This window comes from Martes martes (genome assembly GCF_963455335.1).
Source record: "Martes martes genome assembly, chromosome: 3".
Taxonomy (NCBI): domain Eukaryota; kingdom Metazoa; phylum Chordata; class Mammalia; order Carnivora; family Mustelidae; genus Martes; species Martes martes.
This window is the reverse complement of record NC_137890.1, coordinates 118,875,561-118,899,720: the sequence shown is the minus strand read 5'-3', so window position 1 is coordinate 118,899,720 and position 24,160 is coordinate 118,875,561. Positions and strand designations below refer to the sequence as shown.

The 24,160-nt window shown below is 38.0% G+C and overlaps 1 protein-coding gene across 1 annotated transcript; it reads left to right on the top strand.

Annotated features, from left to right (window-relative positions):
• Window positions 1-2,903: 2,903 nt before the first annotated feature.
• DUSP19 (dual specificity phosphatase 19) lies at window positions 2,904-23,274 on the top strand. Its single transcript, XM_080799114.1, has 4 exons — window positions 2,904-3,335; window positions 9,007-9,053; window positions 15,126-15,278; window positions 21,259-23,274. Exons 1-4 carry the CDS (start codon window positions 3,110-3,112, stop codon window positions 21,496-21,498), a joined length of 666 nt encoding a protein of 221 aa, XP_080655240.1. The 5' UTR covers window positions 2,904-3,109; the 3' UTR covers window positions 21,499-23,274.
• The last annotated feature ends 886 nt before the right edge of the window (window positions 23,275-24,160 follow it).

The window sequence follows — 24,160 nt, the reverse complement described above, 5'->3', positions numbered from 1 at the left end:
CATCTCCACATCACCCCATATGTGGTAAGTGGCAAATCTTCTCATTAGTTGTTCAGGCCAAAAATCCTTGTAATTATCCTAAGCTCCTCTACATTAACCTGCTAATAAAACCTCTTGGCTTGTTTCTCATATATATCTAGGATCTGACTACTGATACTTCTCCTTCCGCTGCCACTCTAGCCCAAGCAACTGTTTTCTCCCACGTAGCCCCCTAACAAATCTCCCTGCCTCCATTTTATCCCCTCTCCTCACAGCAGCCAGAAAGATCCTTCTGCAGCCCAAGCATAATTTCATGTCATTTGTCACCGATTGGGTTTCCGTGGAAGCAGATGGAGGTAGGGTTCTGGCATGCAGGACTTATTTAAGGATTGTCTTCAGTATCAACGTTTGTGGAAATGAAGGGAAGGATCAGGATTGGGCAGACAGAGAAGTCAAGAGGTTATGCATGACCAGTGACAGGCTTGGCCAACTGCATGTTGGACTTTAGAGCTACAGTGCCCTTCAGAGTTGTTTCAAATTGGGCGAAGATGGCCAGACCTTGATGCTTCCTCATCAATCAGTCACAGATATGGTCTATCCTGCGAAGGGCAAAACCGAAGGCAAGGCAGCCCTCTGCGGTGGACGCAGTCTGGAAAGGGACTGTCAAAAGCGCTCCCAGACAACAGGCATTCACTGAAGGGGTATCCGAGCAGCACAACACAGGATCCAGCTCTTCTCTACCCATTTCCCCCAGGGGCTGCCCATGTTACTTGGAATAAAACCAAAGTCTTTATCACTTTTCTCTTGACCTCATCTTTTCCTTCTCTTCCCTTTACTCACCCCTAGAAGCCACATTAGCCACCTGCTAAGTTTCTTGTGTATCTCCATCTCTTTCCTCCCACCCATACAATTCTGTTTCAGCACTTGCCATTTCTTCCATCTGCAAGGTTCTTCTCCCAGATGGCTGAGAGGGTCTGGCGCTTGAACTTTATTCAAATCTCTGCTCAAATTTCTCTTTATCAGAGGGGCCTTCTCTCACTGGCCCATAGCAAATAGCATATTGCCCTTTCATTTTGTTCCCTTATTTCACTCAGTTTTTCTTTTTAGCACTTAAATCATGACCTAACATGGTTATATATTTATTTATTGTCTGTCCATCTGCTCCCTCCACTTGGATACAAGCTCCATAAAAGAGGAGACTTTTATTTTTTACTCAGTCTATATCCCCAGTAACTGTGACAGTAACTGGTACAAAGCAGATACTCAATAAATATTCATTAGCTGTAAGTTTTGGGGAGTGGGGGCACTATTTCAAAGAAAATAAGAGCTAAGGCATAGGACTAAAACAAATCTAGGTTTTATTTGTAGTTACAAACTTAGGAGCTGTGAATTATCAGATATATTATTTGCTCTCTCTGCGTCTGAATTTGCTCAGTTGTAAAATGCAGATGATTATAATACTATATTTGTAATAGACTTGTTGTGAGATCAAACGGGATAATGTGTAAAGCATCATTAAGCACCTGATGGATAGCACTGAGAATCTAAAAACTGCCTGCAAGCACAGTTCCTGGCAAGTAGGAAGTGCTCAATAGTTGATAGTTTTTATTGTTGTACGATAAACATATGGAATACTGTGTGGTTAGAATTGATTTTGATGAACCTGTGATTGTTTAAATGGTGCAAATCATTTCTTCCATTCTTTTTAGAGTACCTTGTAGATAGCCTGGGCTTATATTTCACTGTTCAACAGGGAGAAATGTGGTTTATTATTATTATTTTTAAAGATTTTATTTATTTGAGAAACAGAGAGAGAGAGAGAGAGAGAGAGAGAGAGCGCCTGATAGAGGATAGGTAAGAGGGAGAAGCAGACTCCCTGCTGTGCAGCGACCCGGATGTGGGACTTGAACCTGGAACCCCAGGATCATGACCTGAGTCAGAGGCAGTTGACCAACTGAGTCACCCAGGCGCCTGAAATTTGGTTTAATTCTACATCAGAAAACTTCAAAACAACAAAAATTTTGAAATGTAGTGCAACTTCTTCACTTTATACATGTGTAAACATACATTATGAGTAAGACCATTTAAATTGCATTTCAAGTGGGATAAGGAAAATTCCCATTTAATCTTGTGATTTCTTTTGCAAAACAAACCATTCTTTTGTAAGCAGAATTATCATTCCGTAACTGATGTGTTTTATAAATGTTTATGTCTGCGTACCCGTTTCTCTGAAACTATGTATGTAAGACTTGAAGAAACGCCTTACTCTGAAACTATGTATGGAAGACTTGAAGAAACGCCTTACAATGGTCGTATGTTCACTGCACAAAGGACTCCACCGGCTGCGAAAACAGACCCCCCCCCCTCAAAAAAAATTAAAAAACAGTTCCAAGCTTTCCTCAACCGTATGTAAGAACTCAAAAAAATTAAAACGAAACTTCGTGGATTTATACCACAAACTTATAAAATAAGCATTTACGCAACCAACGCTCTTCCTAAAAATGGTAGCAAAAAAACCGCATAAAACCACTTTTGAAATCTACAGCACCCGCCCCCCCGACCATGAATTCTATAAACAACAAACTAAAAAAGACCTATGAAACAATACGATTTATGTTAACACTCGTGCTAACACTAAAAGCAGCAGCTATACTTCCTTCAACCGTTTTTGGTTATGGTCACAAGTGACGCCAATCCAACATAGCCAGAAAATGACTGCATTTGAGAGCGAGGAAATACCAGTCGTCTCTCCAATTACGTCTTCTGTTTTCCCTTGCATGAATAATAAAGCTAGATTTAAGCAACAACAATAACAAACTCTTAGCAGCCTGTCGGAGTCGGTGGAAATAATGCAGATTTTCTGCTGACCGGAAGAAGAAACAGCAGCCAATCGGGACTCGTTTCTCAATGGCCAATTAAACTTCGCCTTACTTGGTGGTGCCGAAGGGAAACGGACCTGAAAGTCTTTGTCTCCGGTGTGTGGCCGCGATCCCTTGGAGGGGATTAAACACCTGAGGCTCCTTTTTTTTTTTTTTTTTTTTTAATCTGAGGGTTAAGGGACAAGCAGTTCCGGCCTTTTCCAGTCTTGGCTGGATTTGCTTGTATTTTGTTCTTAGCCACTGCTCATGTAATGCACTCCCTTAACCAGGAAATTAAAGCGTTCTCCCGGAATAATCTCAGGAAGCAATGTACCAGGGTGACAACGCTAACTGGAAAGAAAATTATAGAAACATGGAAAGATGCCAGAATTCATGTTGTGGAAGAAGTAGAGCCGAGCAGTGGGGGTAGTTGTGGTTTTGTGCAGGATCTTAGCTTGGACCTGCATATTGGTGTTATTAAGCCATGGTTGCTCCTGGGTGAGTATATCGATTTGGCATTAACTCATTGATTCCTTTTAGCCACATTACTTTCTCGTTTTTTGGTTTTTTGTTTGTTTGTTTGTTTGTTTTCCCCCAAAATGTGTAATATTCTGTTCTGTCAGCTATTCTGCAGGAAAGCTAAAATGTTTCCTTTTTTAGATTTGGAAATTCCATTAGCTGGCTAGTGATGTTTCTGCCCCACAATATATCCATAAGATGCATGGATTCTAGTACCACATGGCACCTGGCATATGGATTTTAGAACTTCTTATCCTTTTTTTTTTTAACTTCTCTGGAGGATAGCATGTTAATGTTGTATTTTCTTGGATTATAAATGGATATAGCCTTAAAATCATCAAATTAGAAAGAATGCTTTTATTAGGCAAAACTGTAAATAGCAAGGGTTAAGGGTATAGAAAAGTTAGTACTTGAAATTGCCAAATGTTTGTTTGCTGCCTCTGCTGTTACAAATCATGGAATGCATGCCTCCTATAGCCACCTCTATCGAAGTACCTGTTTTTGGAGTGTTAAGGAGAAATTGCGTTTTCATTTCATAGCTATGAATTTGATAGTTTTATGATTTCTTGTGTTAGGAAGAATATTGTTTCCCTATATAAAGCACGGTCGGCAAATAGTAAATGAAGCAGTTATGAAAAGCGCAAACTTGTTAGCGTGACAAGAATGTGGCATGGCATTCTTTAAAAAAAATTGGTGTGTTCAAGAGGATTTGAATTATTTTTCATTTGTGAATAGAGAAATTAAGACTTGGAAAGATTAATGATTTGCCAATATTTATGCAGTCAAGCCATTCTTGAGTAGAAAGAACACTGAACTGGGAGTCAGAAATAGCCAGGTCCCGCTGTGAAGTGCACAGTAGCATCTCATTTTAAAAAACTCTCTGAAGTAGAGATTATCACCTCCATTTCACAGATGGGACCTGAATTTAACAATAGTCAAATAATTTGCACAAGGTAACACACCTAGTAAATAACAGAGCTGGACATCAAGCTCAAGTCTGATCCATTCCTGCTCAGCATTGTCATTTAGACTTCCTCAGGGAGTCCAGGTTTTCAGTCCTGCTCTACCTCTTGGTAGATAAACTAGCACAGGTCATTTGTTCTCTCTGGTCCTCCAAAAAATCACCTGTAAAACTAAAGTAAAGGTATCTGTTTCTCTCTTAGGTTTATCCTGAGGTTGTGAAAAGTTCTTGAAGCAAATTAATTGCAAGTATACATATGAGTTTTTATTGTATTATGTATTACATGAATTGCTACATGAGCTATCTTTCACTTCAAATAAATATTTCCAATGAGTTTCTGAAGCCCCATGAAAATCAAGGGATCATTTAATTAGTCTAAAGGTTCACCCAGGACTTGCACACCATTTCTAGGAGAGAAAATACGCCCAGGCACATTTTTCAGTTATATGGCTTCCATTGTAGTAATAATGATTTAAAATTCTATTGTAGAATTTTAAAATATCATTTCACTCTCATGAACTTTGTTTATGATTTTTTTAAAATCTAGACTTAATCCAAAGTGAGCTGATCAAGGTAGTATTCTCATATTGGCATTGGAACCCTTCCCAGAATCCTGGGATAGTTCTGGGAGAGATTTCTGAAACTAGACCTTATTTGATCTCCTCTCTGGACCAGGAAATGGGATATTTATTAGGTACACCCTCCTTTCCTGTGAGAGGTAGTTGGACCCTTTTCTGCTTAGTTACAAGTGCCTTATTCCTGAGGGACGCATGAATGATTACATCTTAAGTTCTTCCACATGAATGATGCAGGGGTTTTTTCTGACCAGACTGAGTTTCTCTCTGGAGATGGGGGGATTGTTTTTAGGTTGCTTCAAAGAGCTTCCTTTATCTCTTCAAAGCAGCACAATTTCCAACTAGGACTATATAAAATTAATTTTTGTTTTCTGTAGGGAATAAAGAAAGTGAAGCTGTACAACTGTAACCTTTTTCAGTTAGCTCATAAATTCAGACCAGCTTCTGCATTTCAAAAATCTTATGTAGGCCCTTGAACTATCTAAGAGGTTGACAAAAAGATCTTAGCATTTTTGTCCTAGGCTTTGAAGATTATATTTCTACAACAAAATAACTAGGACTTTTCTTAAAACCAACTTACTTTGTAAAAGTAGAAAATTTCATATCTCTTGGGTAGTTGAAAGGTACATGTATTATTTGTCATATATATATATATTCTGTTAGGAAGTCCCAACTGGTGATATTTGAGGTCCTCTCTTCGATTCTAAGTGAAAAATCTTAGAATCTTTTATAAGGTTATGGAGAATTTTTGATATCTAGGAAGCCCCATATTCTTGGGAGGTGATAATACATTAAATTTGTTTAGCTCTTTTATTTTGTGCAGTTATTCCGCAAATATTCTTTTACTTTATCCTTATAGTAGTTTATGCTCCTGTTTTTATTCATTTATGAATGTTCACTCCTACAAATTTTCTCAAATAAAACCTTTCTCTTTTGAATATCATTTCTTTTCCATTGCAATAATGGTTTGTTTTTGTGATGATGGCAATAGTGATTTATAAAAAAAAAAGAAAAGAAAATAGTGATTTATAAAACATACTACATCAGAATTTATACAATAATTAGTATTTTCATAAAAAGAATCTTTTTTTAAAAAAATATTTTATTTATTTATTTGACAGAGACATAGCACAAGTAGGCAGAGCTGGCAGGCAGAGGGAGAAGGAGAAGCAGGCTCTCTACTGAGCAGGGATTCTGATGTGGGGCTTGATCCCAGGACCCTGGGATCATGACCTGAACTGAAGGCAGAGGCTTAACCGACTGAGCCACGCAGGTGCCCCCATAAAAAGAATCTCTTAAACAGAAACAGATGATACATATATTATGATGGCAAAATACTATAAATACCTCTTTATATTTCCATAATAATCCTTGGCCAAATAATGAATATTAGTGGCTTGTAAGTATCAATGTGAAAAAACCCTGTAAATTGTTATTATTAGCCCTCTTTGTTTAATTATTTCCCTATTCATCAACTTTTTAATTATTTTCAAAACTATTCATACAGTAAAGTACTTGGTATTTAGTTTTAGGAGTTTTAACACAATTATGATTAATGTAGGACTGTTAAAAAAGTAAAATTCTTAAAATTGATACTTGTTTTTCAATCTCAAGATAGTTTATAAAAGGATAACATTCTACTTTTTCAGGAAAAAAAGGAACACACACAAAAATAACACATTGTCAGGACACCTGGGTGGCTTAGTTTTTTAAGCATCTGCCTTTGGCACAGGTCATGATCCCAGGGTCCTGGGATTGAGCCCCACATCAGGCTTCCTGCTGTGTGGGGAGCCTGCTTCTCCCTCTCCCTCTGCTGCTCCCCCTGCTTGTGCTTGTGTTCTGTCAAATAAATAAATAAAATCTTCTAAAAAACAAAAAAGAAATAACAACAAAAAACAATTGTCATGATATGTGATTTATAGTATTTATTTTTAAATGTTTCTTTCCAATAAAAGTTTAACACAGAAAAGAAAAAGTTTAACACAGGACTGTAACACAAAGCAGTCACTTAAAATTGGAGAAAAGCTGATGTTTATATTTAGAATTTAGAGAGAATTAACTTGAACTGTAATACCACCAAGTAATAAATGAAACGTACAAACCAATGACCTGAAATCCATCTATGCTGTCTAAAATTGTTTCCCCACCTATTAACACTCATAATTTTCTTATTGTTTGAAAAGGCAGAGAATACAAGTTGCATTTATTTGGCCTCAAGGATACTAATTCTGTTTCATTAGAGTTCATATTCTGGAAGTGAGTTTCAAAATGTAGCAGCCAATTCTGAAATGTAATCAACCTGTTGTGTTTGGGGTGTGTGTTTAATGGAAATGATGAAGTATCCAGCTTTGATAAATATAATAATGGCAATCTAGTGTTAAAGAATTTCATTCATGCATGCTTCCCTTTTTTTTCTCTTTTAAGAAACAGGCAGAGTAGAATTAATTGTTATTTAAGAGATTATTTACATCTAATTTATTTGAAGCCATTTTCCCCCTGGAGATGGTTAGAACTTCCTGCATAAAATTGAAAAATTATTTTTAAAAATTTTTTATTTAAAGATTTTTATTTATTTATTCGACAGACAGAGATCACAAGTAGGCAGAGAGGCAGAGAGAGAGGGGGAAGCAGCCCCCCTCACCACCACCCCCGCCCCCCTGTGCAGAGAGCCTGACAGGGGGCTCGATCCCAGGACCTTGAGATCATGACCTGAGCTGAAGGCAGAGGCTTAACCCACTGAGCCACCCAGGTGCCCCCCAAAATTATTTTTTAATTATGAAGTATTTCAAAGGTATAGACAATTAAAGACAATAACATGACAAACAACTACATATTCAGCATCCAGCTTTTAACAGATGTTAATATTTTCATAGGCTAGCATTTAAGAATAAAGTTAAATGTAGGCTCAGTAAGGAAACTGAGTTTCAGATTACAAGGAGACTATTGGCCAACCAGTGTACTTGCTGGCTTTTCAGCTACCTAAAATCACATAATAGAAGCTGGCAGATTCCTTAGGTAAGGTAAGAAAAATATTGTGGGTGGAAATGGATCCTATCTTAGGAAAGAAATTCTTAAAATCTTTAAATAGTAAATGTCCTATTTTTTCAGTTTCAAATTGTTTACTCACTTTAACTGGTTATCTCCTATTTGGACTTGCTTATTAGCTAGAGTCCTTTTCCAGGTTTGGTAGATCTGGAGAGCCAACTTTGACAGGAAGAAATGGTAAAAGGGGGTAGCCCTATTGGTACACGGAATGTGGCTAGAATTCATAGACCAACAGTGTTTGCTCTAAGCTATTGGGTATTCCCAAACCAAATGGCATTAAGTTTTTTTGTGGATGGTTTTTTAAGTATCCTTTTTTAAGTTACAAAAGAAATAGATATTTATTGTAAAAAATATAAATTAACATACAAAAAAAATCACCTGTAATCCCACTGTAAACATTTGTTCTATGTTGTTCTATACTTCTGTCCATTTTTAGGCATATACATATTGTTTGTTTTTATAAAAATAGATTTTGTAACTTAATGGTATCACCACCTAATATATTGAGAATGTATTTCCATGCCATAGATATTCTTCTGCATTCTCCTTGTTTGTTTTTTTTGTTTTGTTTTGTTTTGTTTTGTTTTTTTAGTAAACTCTACCCCCAATGTGGGGCTTAAACCCATGACTCAGATCAAGAGTAACATGTTGTACCCACTGAGCCAGCCAGGTGCCTGTGCATTCTCATTTTTTATTTCTTCATTTTGTTTTAAGATTTTATTTATTTGACAGAGAGAGAGATCAGCCATAAGCAGGAGGAGTGGCAGAGGGAGAGGGAGAAGCAGGCTCCCTGCTGAACAAGAAGCTAGATGATGTGGGGCTCTATCCCAGGACCCCAGGATCATTACCTGAGATGAAGGCAGACACTTAACCGACTGAGCCATCCAGGCGCCCCACAAGATGAACATTTTTTAGTGAATATTTCTAAATCGCGTTTTAGAAGGTTGGATTGAGGTCCTTCCAAGTTGCATTTTTAAAATAAATAACTAATAGAATTGCTGCAAAAATTAGTTTAAAAAGTTAGGATGATTATTTTTATGTTCAAGATGATATGATTTATTTCTTATAGGGTCACAAGATGCTGCTCATGATCTGGATACCCTGAAAAAGTACAAGGTAAAAAAAAATGCTTCAGATCTGGCATGATGTATAGGAAGTATTTTAATTGTTACATTTATTTAGGAAATATTAGTCCATATCAGACTTGGGGGTTTTTTTAGATTTATTTATTTATTTTTAGAGAGAGAGCACAGGGAGGGGCAGAGGGAGAGGGGGAGAAACTTCAGTAGACTCCTCACTGAGCTTGGATGTGGGGCTTGATCTCAAGACCTTGAGATTGTGACCTGAGCTAAAACCCAGGAGTTGGATGCTTCATCAACTGCACTACCCAGGGGCCCCCATTTCAGAGTTTAATTGATAACATTTTTGGCTGTCATTTTAATAAAGTTGCAATAATTACTGTACCTAATTAAAATATGTGGATTTATAATCTGTCTTTCCAATTTTATATTCTCTCTGTCTCCCTTCATGTATTCTTATGAACCTGCTTTTGAAGCATGTTTTCTTACCTCTGTTTGTGTAGGATAGACTTTCCTCTTCTTTTCTTGTCCAAGACCTACCCATGCCCGAGTCCCAACTCAAATATCACTTCTTCCCCAATGCCGTCTTCTCCCACCCTCAACTATGTGATTTATTACTTATTTCAGAATTTACTAAAAAAATTTCAGCCATCTATTTTGTCAAACAGTATTTCAGTATCATGGAATTACTATGGTTTGTAGAATGCAAGAGGTTTTTAGTCACATGAAGCTTATGATTTGAGGGGCATAGAGGGGAGAAAGACAAATAAGCAGCTTTAGTCCAGTGTATTTTGTGCTTTCATGAGGAAATGCAGGTGCTGTCGCAGAGCATATGAGATGATGCCCTTAGCCCATGTTTGTTTGGGTTGGGTTGGGGATTGTAAGATCAGGGAAATCTTCCTGGAGGGAATGATACTGAAGTTTGCTTAGAACGGGATGGGGAGGGAGCAGACAGAAAAGTGTTCAGTTAGGAGAAATGCTTTGTGTGGAGGCCCAGAAGAGAAAGGTCAGTGCTTTCAGAGACAGGGAAAAAAAAAAAAAGGGCGCCTGGGTGGCTCAGTCGTTAAGTGTCTGCCTTTGGTTCAGGTCATGATCCTAGAGTCCTGGGATCAAGCCCCATAACAGGCTCCCTGCTCAGCGGGAAGCCTTCCTCTCTCTCTCTCACCCCCCCTGCTTGTGTTGCCTCTCTCCCTATCTCGCTCTCTTTCTGTCAAATAAATAAAATCTAAAAAAAAAAAAAAAGTTCAGTAACCCAGGAATTAAAGAGTGAGAAAGAAGGATACCAAGAAACAAGGCCAGACACGTAAGCAAGAGTAAGATCATAAAAGTCCACATAAACCAGAGTAAACACTTTGGACTTTTCCAGAAGTCTTTGAAATTCTTTACCCAGGGGAGTAATAGGATCAAATTTGCAGTTTGAAAGATTCTTGTCAGAGGCATTGTGGAAAGTAAATTGGAGTGTTGCACAAACTAGTGTGGGGAAACTAAGTTAGGGGGCAGTTGCAGTAACTGTTATAACTGCCTGACAATAGAGATAATGGCCTGGAATTGCATACGGTTATGAGAATTACTGTATCTCCTAATAGAATCCATCTTAGATTAATATTTTAACATAAGTAGAATAAGTTTCAAAGTCTTGCTTACACTAATAAGTTAATATTTCTCAAGGAAAAAATGAAAAATAGAAAAAGTGATAAATTCATTCATTGGCAAGTGTTTCATGATCTATCCCCTCTTAGGGTACACCAATTTAAATTTGCTTTCACCCTGGTGATGTGAATTAAGCAGCTGTTTAAAAGATCCCTCTGAGGGCGCCTGTTGGTTGATCCCTCTGTTGGCTCACTTGTTTAAGTGGCTGCCTTCGGCTCAGGCCATGATCCCAAAGTCCTGGGATTGAGCCCCATGTTGGGCTCCCTGCTCAGCAGAGAGCCTGGTTCTCCATTTCCCTCTGTTTGCTGCTCTGCCTGCTTGTGCTATCTCTCTGTCAAACAAATAAATAACAATTTTAAAAATTAAAAGATCCCTCTGTCTCTGTACTCGTGACCCTGTTAGAGGCCTAAAAGAAGCAGAGGTAAACTGAGCAGCTAAGTAGAGGGTTTATTGAAAAATTTAGTGATTTGGCAAAACTAGATTATTCATTTAAATGCATGGCACATTTCGAAGGGATATTCTAGGACTTAAGTGCTGTAATTAATAGAAATTCTCTTGTGGAGGATCATTTCAGAAATTTCAATAGGAATTTCATTTTAATGTTTGGGTATAGTAATAGTAGTTGTTTTATTGGTAAGGTATCCAAGTGCCTGGTGTGTGCCCTATAAAGCACTGTGAAAGATGGAAAGCTGAGTATAACATAAAATGTTCCAAGTTAACTTATTGCTTCATTGTTCATAATAGCAAATCATTGGAAACAACTTATGTGTTCATTGATAGAGAACTGTTTAAATGAACAATAGTGTACTCACACCCTAGAATACAGTATAGCTATATAAAAGAACATCAGGAGAAGGGTCTGTAAATACTGATATGAAAAAATCTCCAGGATAAATTTAAGTGAGAGGGGAACCCAAGGTGTTGCCTTTGTGTAAGAAAGGGAATAAATTATTTGCCTAAAGATGCTCTAAAAGATATACAGAAAACCAACAGGTGGTTACCATTAAGGTGGGAGATAATGGAATAGATTGGGACATGGTTAGAGCAAGATTTCTTTATGTTTCTTTTTTATAATGTTCTGATTTTTTAACCACTTTCAAAATATAAGATTTATTAAAATTGGAAATAAGAATGCCTAAATGTGAGGATTAAGTGAGATAACTTATATGCCTGGCACATGCTAGGTTCTCGATAAGGGGCTATTATTATCCCATTGCAGAAGGCTTCCCAAGAGCATTCATTGTTAGGACCTCCGTAACTACATTTTGGAAGTATGCTTAGAAAGGGTTTTAGACTGGATGCCTATTACCATCACCACCTGTGACTCAGTACAGTTCTTTTTAATCAGAACTAATCAATACACATGTAAACTGCATTTCCCAGCAGCTAAACTCCCCAGGCATTGGTAATCCATAATATTTGTAAAGCACTTTTACTTTTCAGCAGGTTTTCCCAAGATTGTCATTTGGTTTTCTCCATAATCCTGTGAAGATCTATAGATAGTGAGAGAGGTGTGTGTGTGTGTGTGTGTGTGTGCATGTGCATATATATATATGCACATGAATACATCCATATATAAAATTCCTCATTCCTGGTTTTTTGGGAATGTACAATACAATTGTAAAGACAAGGCCAACACATTGATAATGTAAAACATTGGAAGCTGTTACATGATGAAGGGCAGAATCGTAATATAAAGCTGGTCAGAAGTATACTGGCTGTGAGTGACTTGACACAGGACTTCACTGGGGAAAACAAAAGGACATTTCAGACTTTATCTTCTAAAAATATTTTTACCTTTCTTTCTAGTTTCTCCTGTCTCCTTATTTAAGAGTCTTTCTTGAGTAGACATATGAGATGTTTTCTGTTTTTCTTCCACAAGGCAGTTAGGTCAGTAAATGGCCAATGGCCCGTTTTCATAAGGCCTAAATCCTGGGTTGGGAAGCACAGAAACCCGAGTAGGGAAAAAGAATGTGTATAATGATTTAGGGGGGATCTCTGGAATCTGAGGGCAGAAAGTAGCTGTACTGGAGAATAGAACGCCATGCAAGATGGTGCTTCTCTCCCACAGGCATCATGGCCCCTCTCTGCAAATCTACTCTATTATTATTTGGGAGCAGAAAATTTTCAGCTTCTTTGAGCACTTAAAAGAAAGTGGCTGTCTTATAGCTATCAAGTTTGGGGATCAAACTAACTGTCCTGTACACCTATTTTGAAAACTTCTAAAGATAATTTGATTAGTCTTATTTAAGTTGGGTGTCTGCCTGAATGCAGTCAGCTGTACTAGGGGGAGGAGTAGGGCACTGTCAGAGCCATATCTATGAGGGTAGTAGGGGCAAGAGAGGCAGAGCTGGACACATAGTCTAAAATATGTGTGAAGTACATGAAAATACGGAGATCAGGCAAAACCTAACACCCATGTTAAGAGAGAGAATAACAGTGAGGCATGTCATAACAAGAAACAGTGCCTTATTTTCCTGATCCATTTTACTTTTGGAATCTTTTAACTGACTTTCCACATGGCTCCTTCCATATGCTTGGTAGGCTGTAGGAAAGGAACTCAAATGCACAGATGGAGTAGAAGTTTGCTTTTGTGTATCATTGGAAAGACAATCTTTCATGACCATCCTTTCAACCAGACTCATTCACTGGAAGCTCTGGGTTTGAGGCCCTATGGCATTGACATCTTTTAAAACCTCACTGAGTGATTCAAATGTGTAGCCACTCTCTTTTTTTTTTTTTTCCATTAACATATAATGTATTATTTGTCTCAGGGGTGCAGGTATGTGAATCATCAGGCTTCACAGCACTCACCATAGCACAGATCCTCTCCAATGTCCATAACCCAGTCACCCTATCCCTACCCTCCCACGCCTCAGCAACCCTCAGTTTGTTTCTTGAGATTAAGAGTCTCTTATGGTTTGTCTCTCTCCCGATCCCATCTTGTTTCATTTTTCCTTCCCTACCCCCACTACTCCCCACCCTGCCTCTCAAATTCCTCATATCAGAGAGATCACATGATAATTGTCTTTCTCTGATTAACTCATTTCGCTTAGCATAATACCCTCTAGTTCCATCCACATCATTGCAAATGGCAAGATTTCATTTCTTTTGATGGCTGCATAGTATTCCATTATCTGTATATACCATATCTTCTTTATCCAATTCATCTATTGATGGACATCTAGGTTCTTTCCATGGTTTGGCTATTGTGGACATTGCTGCTATAAACATTCAGGTGCACATGCCCCTTCAGATAAATACCCAGTAGTGCGATTGCTGGGTCTTAGGGTAGCTCTATTTTCAACTTTTTGAGGAGCCTCCATACTGTTTTCCAGTGCTGCCACTCTTGAGAACCATCATATTTATAATGAATGTGAAGGGAAATTGGGAAATAGTTACTGAAAGGGAAGTTTGTGTTATTGATATACTTCCCTTATTCAGGTTTTTTTTTTTTAAAGATTTTATTTATTTATTTGACAGAGAGAGATCCCATGTAGACAGAGAGGCAGGCACAGAGAGAGAGAAGTGGAAGCAGGCTCCCTGCTGAGCAGGGAGCCCAATGTGGAGCTCAATCCCAGGACCCCGGGATCATGACCTGAGCCGAAGGCAGAGGCTTTTACCCACTGAGCCACCCAGGCGCCCCTATTCAGGTTTTTTTTTTTTTTTTTAAGATTTTTTTCTTTGTTTATTTGACAGTCAGAGATCACAAGAAGGCAGAGAGGCAGGCAGAGAGAGAGGGGAGGGGGAAGCAGGCTCCCTGCTGAGCAGAGAGCCCGATACGGGGCTCGATCCCAGGACCCTGGGATCATGACCCGAGCTGAAGGCAGAGGCTTTAACCCACTGAGCCACCCAGGCACCCCCCTATTCAGGTTTTTTATATGGATATTCATTGATTTTTCCAACAAATATTTTAGGTGCTTTCTGTGCTCAGGTCACTGCTCACTCACAGTGCTTACTTTTTTTTTTTTTTTTTTTTTTTGACTCAGAGACAGAGATCACAAGTGGGCAGAGAGGCAGGCAGAGAGAGAGGGGAAAGCAGGCTCCCTGCTGAGCAGGGAGCCTGATTCGGGGCTTGATCCCAGGACTCTGGGATCGTGACCTGAGCCAAAGGCAGAGGCTCAATCCACTGAGCCACCCAGGTGCCCCTCACAGTGCTTACTTGTATAACAGTGAATAAACCAAGCATAGTACCTAACCTCTTGGAGTTTCTAGTACCATCAGGGAGACAATCTCAAAGTGGGGAGAGCTATAATTAGGGCAGGTAGAGGGTGCTATGGGAATACAGAGAATTAGCACTTCTGGTGAGGGAGGTATCAGAGAAGGCTTCCTGCACGTATTATTCAAGTGACTTATGCTTAAATTGTTTATTCTTGTTATAAATCTCAACATCCCATTCTCTTGCCTAATATTAATTCGTAGATAAGTTTTAAAAATCATCTTTTTTTTTCTCTTTAAGGTGACTCATATTCTCAATGTTGCATATGGAGTTGAAAATGCTTTCCTCGATGACTTTATATATAAGAGCATTTCTATATTGGATCTGCCTGAAACCAATATCCTGTCTTATTTTCCAGAATGTTTTGAATTTATTGAACAAGTGAGAATGAAGGTAAGTTTTGTTTTGATCCACAGTTCTTCAAAGGCAGAAATTTTAAAATACAAGTCCATTATCCAGTCTTTATTCTCTTTGTAATGAATACATAGAGAATCATTATGAAATTTCCCCCCAACAATCTTTCATGAACTTCTACAACTATTTAGTTGTCCAGTTTTTTTCCCCTCAATGAGATATGTACTTTTTTTTTTTTTTTAAATAATTTCTGTGCCCTATGTGGGGCTTAAACTCACAACCCTGAGATCAAAAGCTGCACGCTCTATTGACTAAGCCAGCCAGGTGCCTCTTTATGAGATACATTTCTTTCTTTCTTTATTTATTTCTTTATTTATTTATAGATTTTATTTATTTATTTGACAGAGAGATCACAAGTAGGCAGAGAGGGAGGCAGAGAGAGGACGGAAAGCAGGCTCCCCACTGAGTATGGAGCCCGATGTGGGGCTCGATCCCAGGACCCTGGGATCATGACCTGAGCCGAAGGCAGAGACTTTAACACACTGAGCCACCTAGGCACCCCAAGATACTTACTTTTAACATTAATTTCTCATCTTCCTGTAGCTTCCTGAGAAATGGTAGGAGATAAAATTCTCCACTTACTGAATTTTCCTGTGTTTGTATGTACTTAGATTTCCTTCGATGGTTTATAACCACCTGCCCTCTGACCACTTTGCAAGATAATCAGATGGAATATGGGATGGATGCTGCTGTAGTCCTTTCCATGTATTTATGAAGATTAATTTGCATTTTTATGGCTGTGGTAGGGATAGTGAATTTATGCATTTTTAACAATAGAAAATTATAGGGTGCTCTAAAGACTAAATGTGTATTGCTTTACTGAGATTGTATGAAAATGCTGATCAGAAGCTGTCCATTGGTTCTCTGATTTTAAAAGACCAACAGATAATGTCCTACTTCAACTTTGGTAATAGATCCAAGTTAACACTGGGCTTCTAGGTTGACTGTTACCAGTAATTATACCTTGAAATGATGTCACTTTTAGTTAGTATATAATTCTTACAAAGTTTATGTGACACAAGTAGATGGGAATGTAGAAGCATTTACAGAGAAAAGTTAACTGTCCTGGGGCACCTAACAATTAATGACACTTAACATCAGAATCTAGCTTAGTTGAATCTGGGTAATGATTTCCCTTCTACCTTTTCGCCTTTCCTTTTTTCTTCCCTCGCCCCTCCTTCTTAATATTTAGTAAAATTTACTGAATGCTTTACATGTCCAGCACTGTTCTAGGTGCTTTCCTTTAGATTATATGGAAAATATAAATCTATTCAACTCTGCCATTCAGCTTTATTTACTAGCAGATTTTTTTTTTTTAAGATTTTATTTATTTATTTGACAGAGAGACAGATCACAAGTAGGCAGAGAGGCAGGCAGAGAGAGAGAGGGAAGCAGGTTCCCTGCTGAGCAGAGAGCCCGATGCGGGACTCGATCCCAGGACTCTGGGATCATGACCTGAGCCGAAGGCAGAGGCTTTAACCCACTGAGCCACCCAGGTGCCCCTAATAGTGGATATTTAGATAAGAGGAGGAGGGTTTCTAATTCAAGGCCTAATATTGGCCAGTGTTTTCTCTTATGAAAACTTTTATAAGGTCTAAATTATAACATTCCAGTGTGTCAGTTGTGATAGTGTTAAAAATAAACATGATCATGTTTCTGTATTAGCTGCTTCTCTAAGATGTGGAATATGCCTTAAATGGTAAAACAAAAATGTAGGCATCATCCATATGCATATTCATATTTGAAGACATATACATGTTGCAAGTAAAATGTGGAAAGGGTAATAATTAATTAAAAGTTTCCTTTTCTTGGGTTTCCTAAAAAAACAGAACCCGAGACAAAGATTAAGAGCTGGTGCTTCATTTGAAAGATGAAATCCATGGGCAGTGAGAGTGGGAAGAAAGGGAGGTGACTCAGGAAAGGATGGGAAGCTGCGGAAGGATGATGCATTTCCCTTGCTCAGCACAACTGCACAGTGAGCTGCTGGTGAAATAGTTGGGTGCTCAGCAGGTACCTCCTTTGCTGCTTAAGTCATTCCGGCAGGGAGGACAAAGAAACTGCGCCACCGTACAGACTTTGGGAGGGAGAGAAGAGAGAATTCATCTGGCTCTCTGTCAGCTCCTATTCTACACGATCAAACTTTGCTCACAGGGAGGTAACTAATCCACAGTTCCAAGTTACAACAGTCCACTCCTTTAGCAGCTGCCTTGAAGCCAAACTCAGTAGTCTGTGGTCTGACTTTTCATCCACATTCAGAAGCAGCAGGAGAGTCCAGAACTCAGGGCCTACTTGTTTATGCAGAGACCACCACAGGGGAAGAGCCAGGCCTTCTTAGGCAAGCAAAACTCATCAGGCATAAGGGGAACAGTTGGCCAAGAATTGGAGGCAGAGGTGGAGAAGCTTAGGGCCCATGACATGATGGCACCAAGAGAATCTGAGGAGGTACCTAAAATGTTTCTACTATAAGATGTATTAGAATTCCATAATCTGTTCTAATTTTCTCAAGCATTATGTTTTATACTGCAATCCTAATTTCAGCTAATATTTCCTTGCCCTGAAAACTCTTTACTGTTCAGATTAATACATACTTAGTTTTAGCAATAGAATTCTTGAATTTTTTTCAATTTTTTTCTGGAAGAGATCCTTTCATAACTTTCTCTGTTGTATGTACAGGTTTTATTAAATGTGATTACTCAGTGAATTGAGTGTCTTAAAACTACCTTTCTAGGCCCTATACTTACTTGTTTTATCTTTTCACATTCAGCTGCCAAAAGGATTCTCTTCTCTTTTCCCATGTCTTTTCTCATTGTTTTCTATACTTGTAAAACCCTATTGTTTGTTTTCTCTGCCTTTCCTCTATCTCTGCCTCATGCATTATTTGTTAGGTTTTTGCATTAAGAGACAGAAATACATTGGGAACCTGGGTGGCTCAGTGGGTTAAAGCCTCTGCTTTCGGCTCGGGTCATGATCCCAGGGTCCTGGGATCGAGTCCCGCATCGGGCTCTCTGCTCAGCAGGGAGCTTGCTTCCTCTGCTCTCTCTGCCTGCCTCTCTGCCTACTTGTGATCTCTGTCTGTCAAATAAATAAAATCTTAAAAAAAAAAAAAAAAAAGAGACAGAAATACACATGAGAGGAAAGTAGTAGGGTAACCTCTATAGCCTTAAGAGTTCTTTTATGAAAATTTACTTGACTCCCTATTTTTATTTGCAGAAGGTTTTGTTAATATGAAAAGGTGTATTTGATATTCCACGTTTACTCTATTACTCATTTTATGTGATGTGATTTTAAAAACATGATGTAAGTAAACAATGTCATTGTAGAAAAATTTAAAAGTACAGATAAGTAAAAATTTACAGTCCTTACACCGTTTAGACATAACTACTGGTAACATTTTGATATATATATATACTTAACATTTGATATCAAAAGACTCATTTAAAAAAGACCTATGGGGTGCCTGGGTGGCTCAGTGGGTTAAGCCTCTGCCTTCGGCTCAGGTCATGATCCCAGGGTCCTGGGATCGAGCCCCGCATTGGGCTCTCTGCTCAGCAAGCAGCCTGCTTCCCCTCCTTCTCTCTCTGCCTGCCTCTCTGCCTACTTGTGATCTCTGTCTGCCAAATAAATAAATAGAAATATTAAAAAAAAAAAAAAAAAGCCTCTGCCTTCGGCTCAGGTCATGATCCCAGGGTCCTGGGATTGAGCCCTGCATCGGGCTCTCTGCTCGGCGGGGAGTCTGCTTCTCCCTCTCTCTCTGCCCGCCTCTCTGCCTATTTGTGATCTCTGTCTGTCAAATAAATAAAAAACATCTTAAAAATAAATAAATAAATAAATAAATAAGACCTAAACTTGGCTCGGTTTATCTGTCAACAAATATTAATTACTTATTCTGAGAAGATATGAGGGAAACATACATATTCCTGCCCTCAAGGAGCTTGCAGTCTAGTTGAAAAGTTATTCACAACAGCATGAGAACAAAGAATGCTTGATAAACTAGAAATACTTTTAACATGATTTCTATCTGCCCAGAGCAAAATGATGATTCAAATTTTTAAGAGAACACTTTCTTTTTGGAAATGGAAAAAAAAATTAATTTATTTGCTTGGCAAACATTTATGGAATATCTACTATGTGCCTAAAACTGCACTAAGGACACAGCATACAAAGATGGCTAAGATATTCCCCTGACCCCATCTCACTCAGAAAGAGACAGACTACTTAGAACAGAACCCAATATTAGCTAGACCAAGAAGTGGAGCAGAGGCCTTCTAGGCAGAGGAGAACAGCTGGTGCGAAAGAAAAAGCTTCTTTATAAATTTTTAAATCATTACTATTTTGAGTTCTAGAAAGGGGATATAAAGCCAACAACTTTCCTGAGAATACTTAGGTCAGATACTTAACCCACTGAGCCACCCAGGAATACTTAACATTGTTAAACATGAGCCGACTCTGGATACATAGTATTTAAGACTGAAAATAAAGCTTGTTTCATTTGCAAAGACATACTATGACTCAAAACTGATGACTAGTATGTAGTCAGGAAATATTAAAAATGACATTGAATGATATCTCTTATTTAGCTTACAATTTTAGGTTTCTTTTGAACATCTGATTTGTTTTGAGATAAAAGAAGTTCCTTACTAGTTTTCATAATTTACTGTAATATGATTTTTAAATGCCTTTAATCTCATAAAAATGAGCTATTATACGAAGTAAGAAAGTTGCATGTATGTATAGTGAGTATTGGTGTTAGCCCATCCTGTACAGAAACAGTTAAAATTTGGAAATAATCATATATATAAGAAAACAGTTGAAATTGTCTTTTTGATATGAGGATTTTCAAAAGATTAACTAATTTTATTGTGAATCATTTGGTTTTCTTGAAATGAGAAGCATTTGTAAATTTATTGCAATAGATTAGGAAAGGAATTTTCAATTGTGAGAAAACTACCTTGCAAAAGTGAAATGATCCAATGAGTCATAAATATGGTATTGTTAATATATGCTTTGGGTAGAGACTTCTCAGTTTAGGCTTTATTTTTTCCCCCTTACCCTGTTCCAGTCTTTCTTTTGTGTTGTACCAAAAGAAGAATCAGGAAATGAAGTAACTAAAATGTCTTAATTCTGTAAGCTGTGCTTCCAGTTCACTTCATTTTGTTTAGATAATTAACTTTTTAAAAGCCTGAGGCAAGGCAGCCTGTATCAGTGCTTTTCCGTCAGCTCCATCATTTCATTATTAATGCAGTATTACCCCCATCAGCATTGGTCTTGCACTGTGTCCCTTTTCACTTGCAAAGTATCATTTGCAAGTTATCTGAGACATTTTTCATTTATTGACCCGATGCTAAGGTATCTAATTGCCTTTTCTGCTTCACGTTGTCATGAGCTCTTTGTGTCATCATTTTACTACCTCATAAATTTAACTGTTTTTTTAAGTTACCCCCTTCCAGAATAAAGTATATCCGAGGGTAGAAAATTTTTTCCTTTCTGGTCATTTTACACATAGATTACCAAGCCAGTGACACAGGTTTCTTTGTAGGAACACTGTGTGCCTATGATGTTTCGGTCTTTCTGTTTAGTGTTATGACTGTGGTTTTATTTATTTCTATATGTATATTACCTGTGACTTTTCTCTTATTTATAGACGTGTATCTCCTAACACAGGCTTTTACATGTACTTTACTAGATTACTAAAGTTTGATAAAAGATACTTTTTCAAAATTCCAAATACATTATCAAAGCATTTCAATCCCTGGGGGGTAGGAAGAGAAGTTTTTTGATGGATTAATTGATTTTTTCCATTCATTGCTTATAAGGAATTGTATTTTGGTAATTGAATACATTTAATCAAACAAATTGATAAAATGAGTATTTTTATAATTTCAAGTAGCATAAGAATGTACAAGTGATTTAATAACCTTTCTAAGTGAATAATGGAGATTTTTGATTGGTTTTATTGCAGGATGGAGTGCTTCTTGTTCATTGTAATGCAGGAGTTTCCAGGGCTGCTGCAATTGTAATAGGTTTCCTGATGAATTCTGAAGAAATTTCATTTACAAGCGCTTTCTCTTTGGTGAAAAATGCAAGGCCTTCCATATGTCCAAATGCTGGCTTCATGGAGCAGCTTCGTACATACCAAGAGGGCAAAGAAAGCAATAAGTGTGACAACATACAGGAATTAGAAAGGGGTGACAGTTCATGAGTTACATTTTGGCAGATAAAGGACAACTGTAATTTCTGAATTAGCCCCTATAGCCACCCGTCCCCTTTTTTGAAGAGTAGACTAGTAAAAACTTCCTTTTGTCTTGTGTTTTTCAAATGGAAATGGAGGTTAATTGATTGTCTTGGGCTGGTGTATAAACACATTTTTAAATTATATCATGTTTTCTTTGGTATTAAATATGTGATTCAACAGTTCTTTAATTTGCTAAGAGAAGAAGATATATTACCAATAATTGATTTCTGTAGAAGAAAAGATTTACATTCAAAATCTTTATTAGAGCATGAAAAGATTTTTCTATTCCAGCAACTATTTCCATGAAGGAAAAAACTTGAAGTACTACCTGACTTACTATTTCAGAGGGAGGCAAATTTCTTTGTAAAGAATTTGAGATTAAAAATTAATACCTTAAACCTCCCAAAAGAGATAACCCAAATCTGAAGGTTAATACAGTATAGGTAGGTATACCTATACAGATACAGTATACTTTGTTTTATTGCACTTTACTTCATTGTGCTTCACAGATGTGTGTTTTACAAATCAAAGGTGGTACTTCTGCATCGAGGAAGTCTATTGGCACCATTTTTAACGAGAGCATTTGCTCACTTAGTGTCTCTGTGTCACATTTTGGTAATTTTCAGTCTTTTAAACTTGTTCATTTTAGTTGTATTTGTTATGGTGATCTGTGATCAGTGATCTTTGATGTTACTATTGTAATTATTTTGGGGTGCCACGAACCAGACCCATGTAACAGTGAACTTAATTGATAAATACTGCATGTGTTGTGACTGTTCTACCAGTTGGCCCTTCCTCCATCCCTCCCTCTCCTCAGGCCTTTCTACTCCCTGAGACACAACAATATTGAAATTAGGCCAATTAATAATCCTACAATGGCCTCTAAGTGTGCAAGTGAAAGGAAGAGTCGCATGTCTCTCACTTTAAATCAAAAGCTAGAAATGATTAAGCTTAGTGAGGAAGGCATGTCAAAAGCAGAGATAGGTCGGAAGCTAGGCCTCTTGCGTCAAACAGTCAGCCAAGTTGTAAATGCAAAGGATAAGTTCTTGAAGGAAATTAAAAGTGGTACTCCAGTGAACACACGAATGATAAGAAAGCGAAACAGCCTTATTGCTGATATGGAGAAAGTTTTAGTGGTTTGGATAGAAGATCAAACCAGCCACAACATTCCCTTGAGCCAAAGCCTAATCCAGAGCAAGGCCCTAACTCTCTTCAATTCTATGAAGGCTGAGAGAGGTGAGGAGGCTGCAGAAGAAAAGTTTGAAGCTAGCAGAGGTTGGTTCATGAGGTTTAAGGAAAGAAGTCGTCTCTGTAACATAAAAGTTCAGGGTGAAGTAGCAAGTGCTGATGTAGAAGCTGCAGCAAGTTATCCGGAAGATCTAGCTAGGATAATTAATGAAGGTGGCTACACTAAGCAACAGATTTTCAATGTAGATGAAACAGCCTTATATTGGAAAAAGATGCCATCTAGGACTTTCATAGCTAGAGAGGAGAGGTCAGTGCCTGGCTTCAAAGCTTCAAAGGACAGGCTGACTCTCTTGTTAGGGGCTAATGCAGCTGGTGACTTTAAGTTGAAGCCAATGCTCATTTACCATTCTGAAAATCCTAGGGCTCTTAAGAATTATGCTAAATCTACTCTGCCTGTACTCTATAAATGGAATAACAGAGCCTGCATGACAGCACATCTGTTTACAACATGGTTTACTGAATATTTTAAGCCCACAGTTGAGACCTACTGCTCAGAAAAAAAAATTGCTTTCAAAATATTACTGCTCATTGACAATGCCCCTGGTCACCCAAGAGCTCTGATGGAGATGTACAATGAGATTAATGTTGTTTTCATACCTGCTAACTCAACGTCTGTTCTGCAACCCATGGACCAAGGAGTCATTTCAACCTTCAAGTCTTATTATTTAAGAAATACATTTCGTAAGGCTATAGCTGCCGTAGATAGTGATTCCTCTGATGGATCTGGGCAAAGTAAACTGAAAGCCTTCTGGAAAAGATTCACCATTCTAGATGCCATTAAGAACATTCGTGATTCATGGGAAGAGGTCAAAATGTCAACATTAACTGGAGTTTGGAAGAAGTTGATTCCAGCCCTCATGGTTGACTTTGAGGGGTTCAAGACTTCAGTGGAGGAAGTAACTGCAGATGTGGTAAAAATAGCAAAAGAATTAGAATTGGATGTGGAGCCCGAAGATGTGACTGAACTGCTGCAATCTCATGATAAAACTGTAATGGATGAGGAATTGCTTCCCATGGGTGAGCAGAGAAAGTGGTTTCTTGAAATGGAATCTACTCCTGGTGAAGATGATGTAAAGATTGTTGAAATGACAACAAAGGATTTAGAATACTACATAAACTTAGTTGATAAAGCAGCAGCAGGGTTTGAGAGGATTGACTCTAATTTTGAAAGAAGTTCTTCTGTGGGCAAAATGCTGTCAAACAGTATCTCATGCTACAGAGACATTGTTCGTGAAAGGAAGAGTCCATCAGTGAGGCAAATTTCATTATTGTCTTATTTTAAGAAATGGCCACAACCACCCCAACCTTCAGCAACCACCACCTTGATCAGTCAGCAACCATCAACATCAAGGCAAGACCCTCCACCAGCAAAAAAATTAAG

Bases quoted from the DNA above. Each gene is read 5' to 3' on its own strand.
- DUSP19 (XM_080799114.1), top strand. From the start codon at position 3,110: ATGCACTCCCTTAACCAGGAAATTAAAGCGTTCTCCCGGAATAATCTC. The intron at 9,054-15,125 runs GTAAAAAAAAAT...TTTCTCTTTAAG, and splicing joins ATACCCTGAAAAAGTACAAG to GTGACTCATATTCTCAATGT. The intron at 15,279-21,258 runs GTAAGTTTTGTT...GTTTTATTGCAG, and splicing joins TTGAACAAGTGAGAATGAAG to GATGGAGTGCTTCTTGTTCA.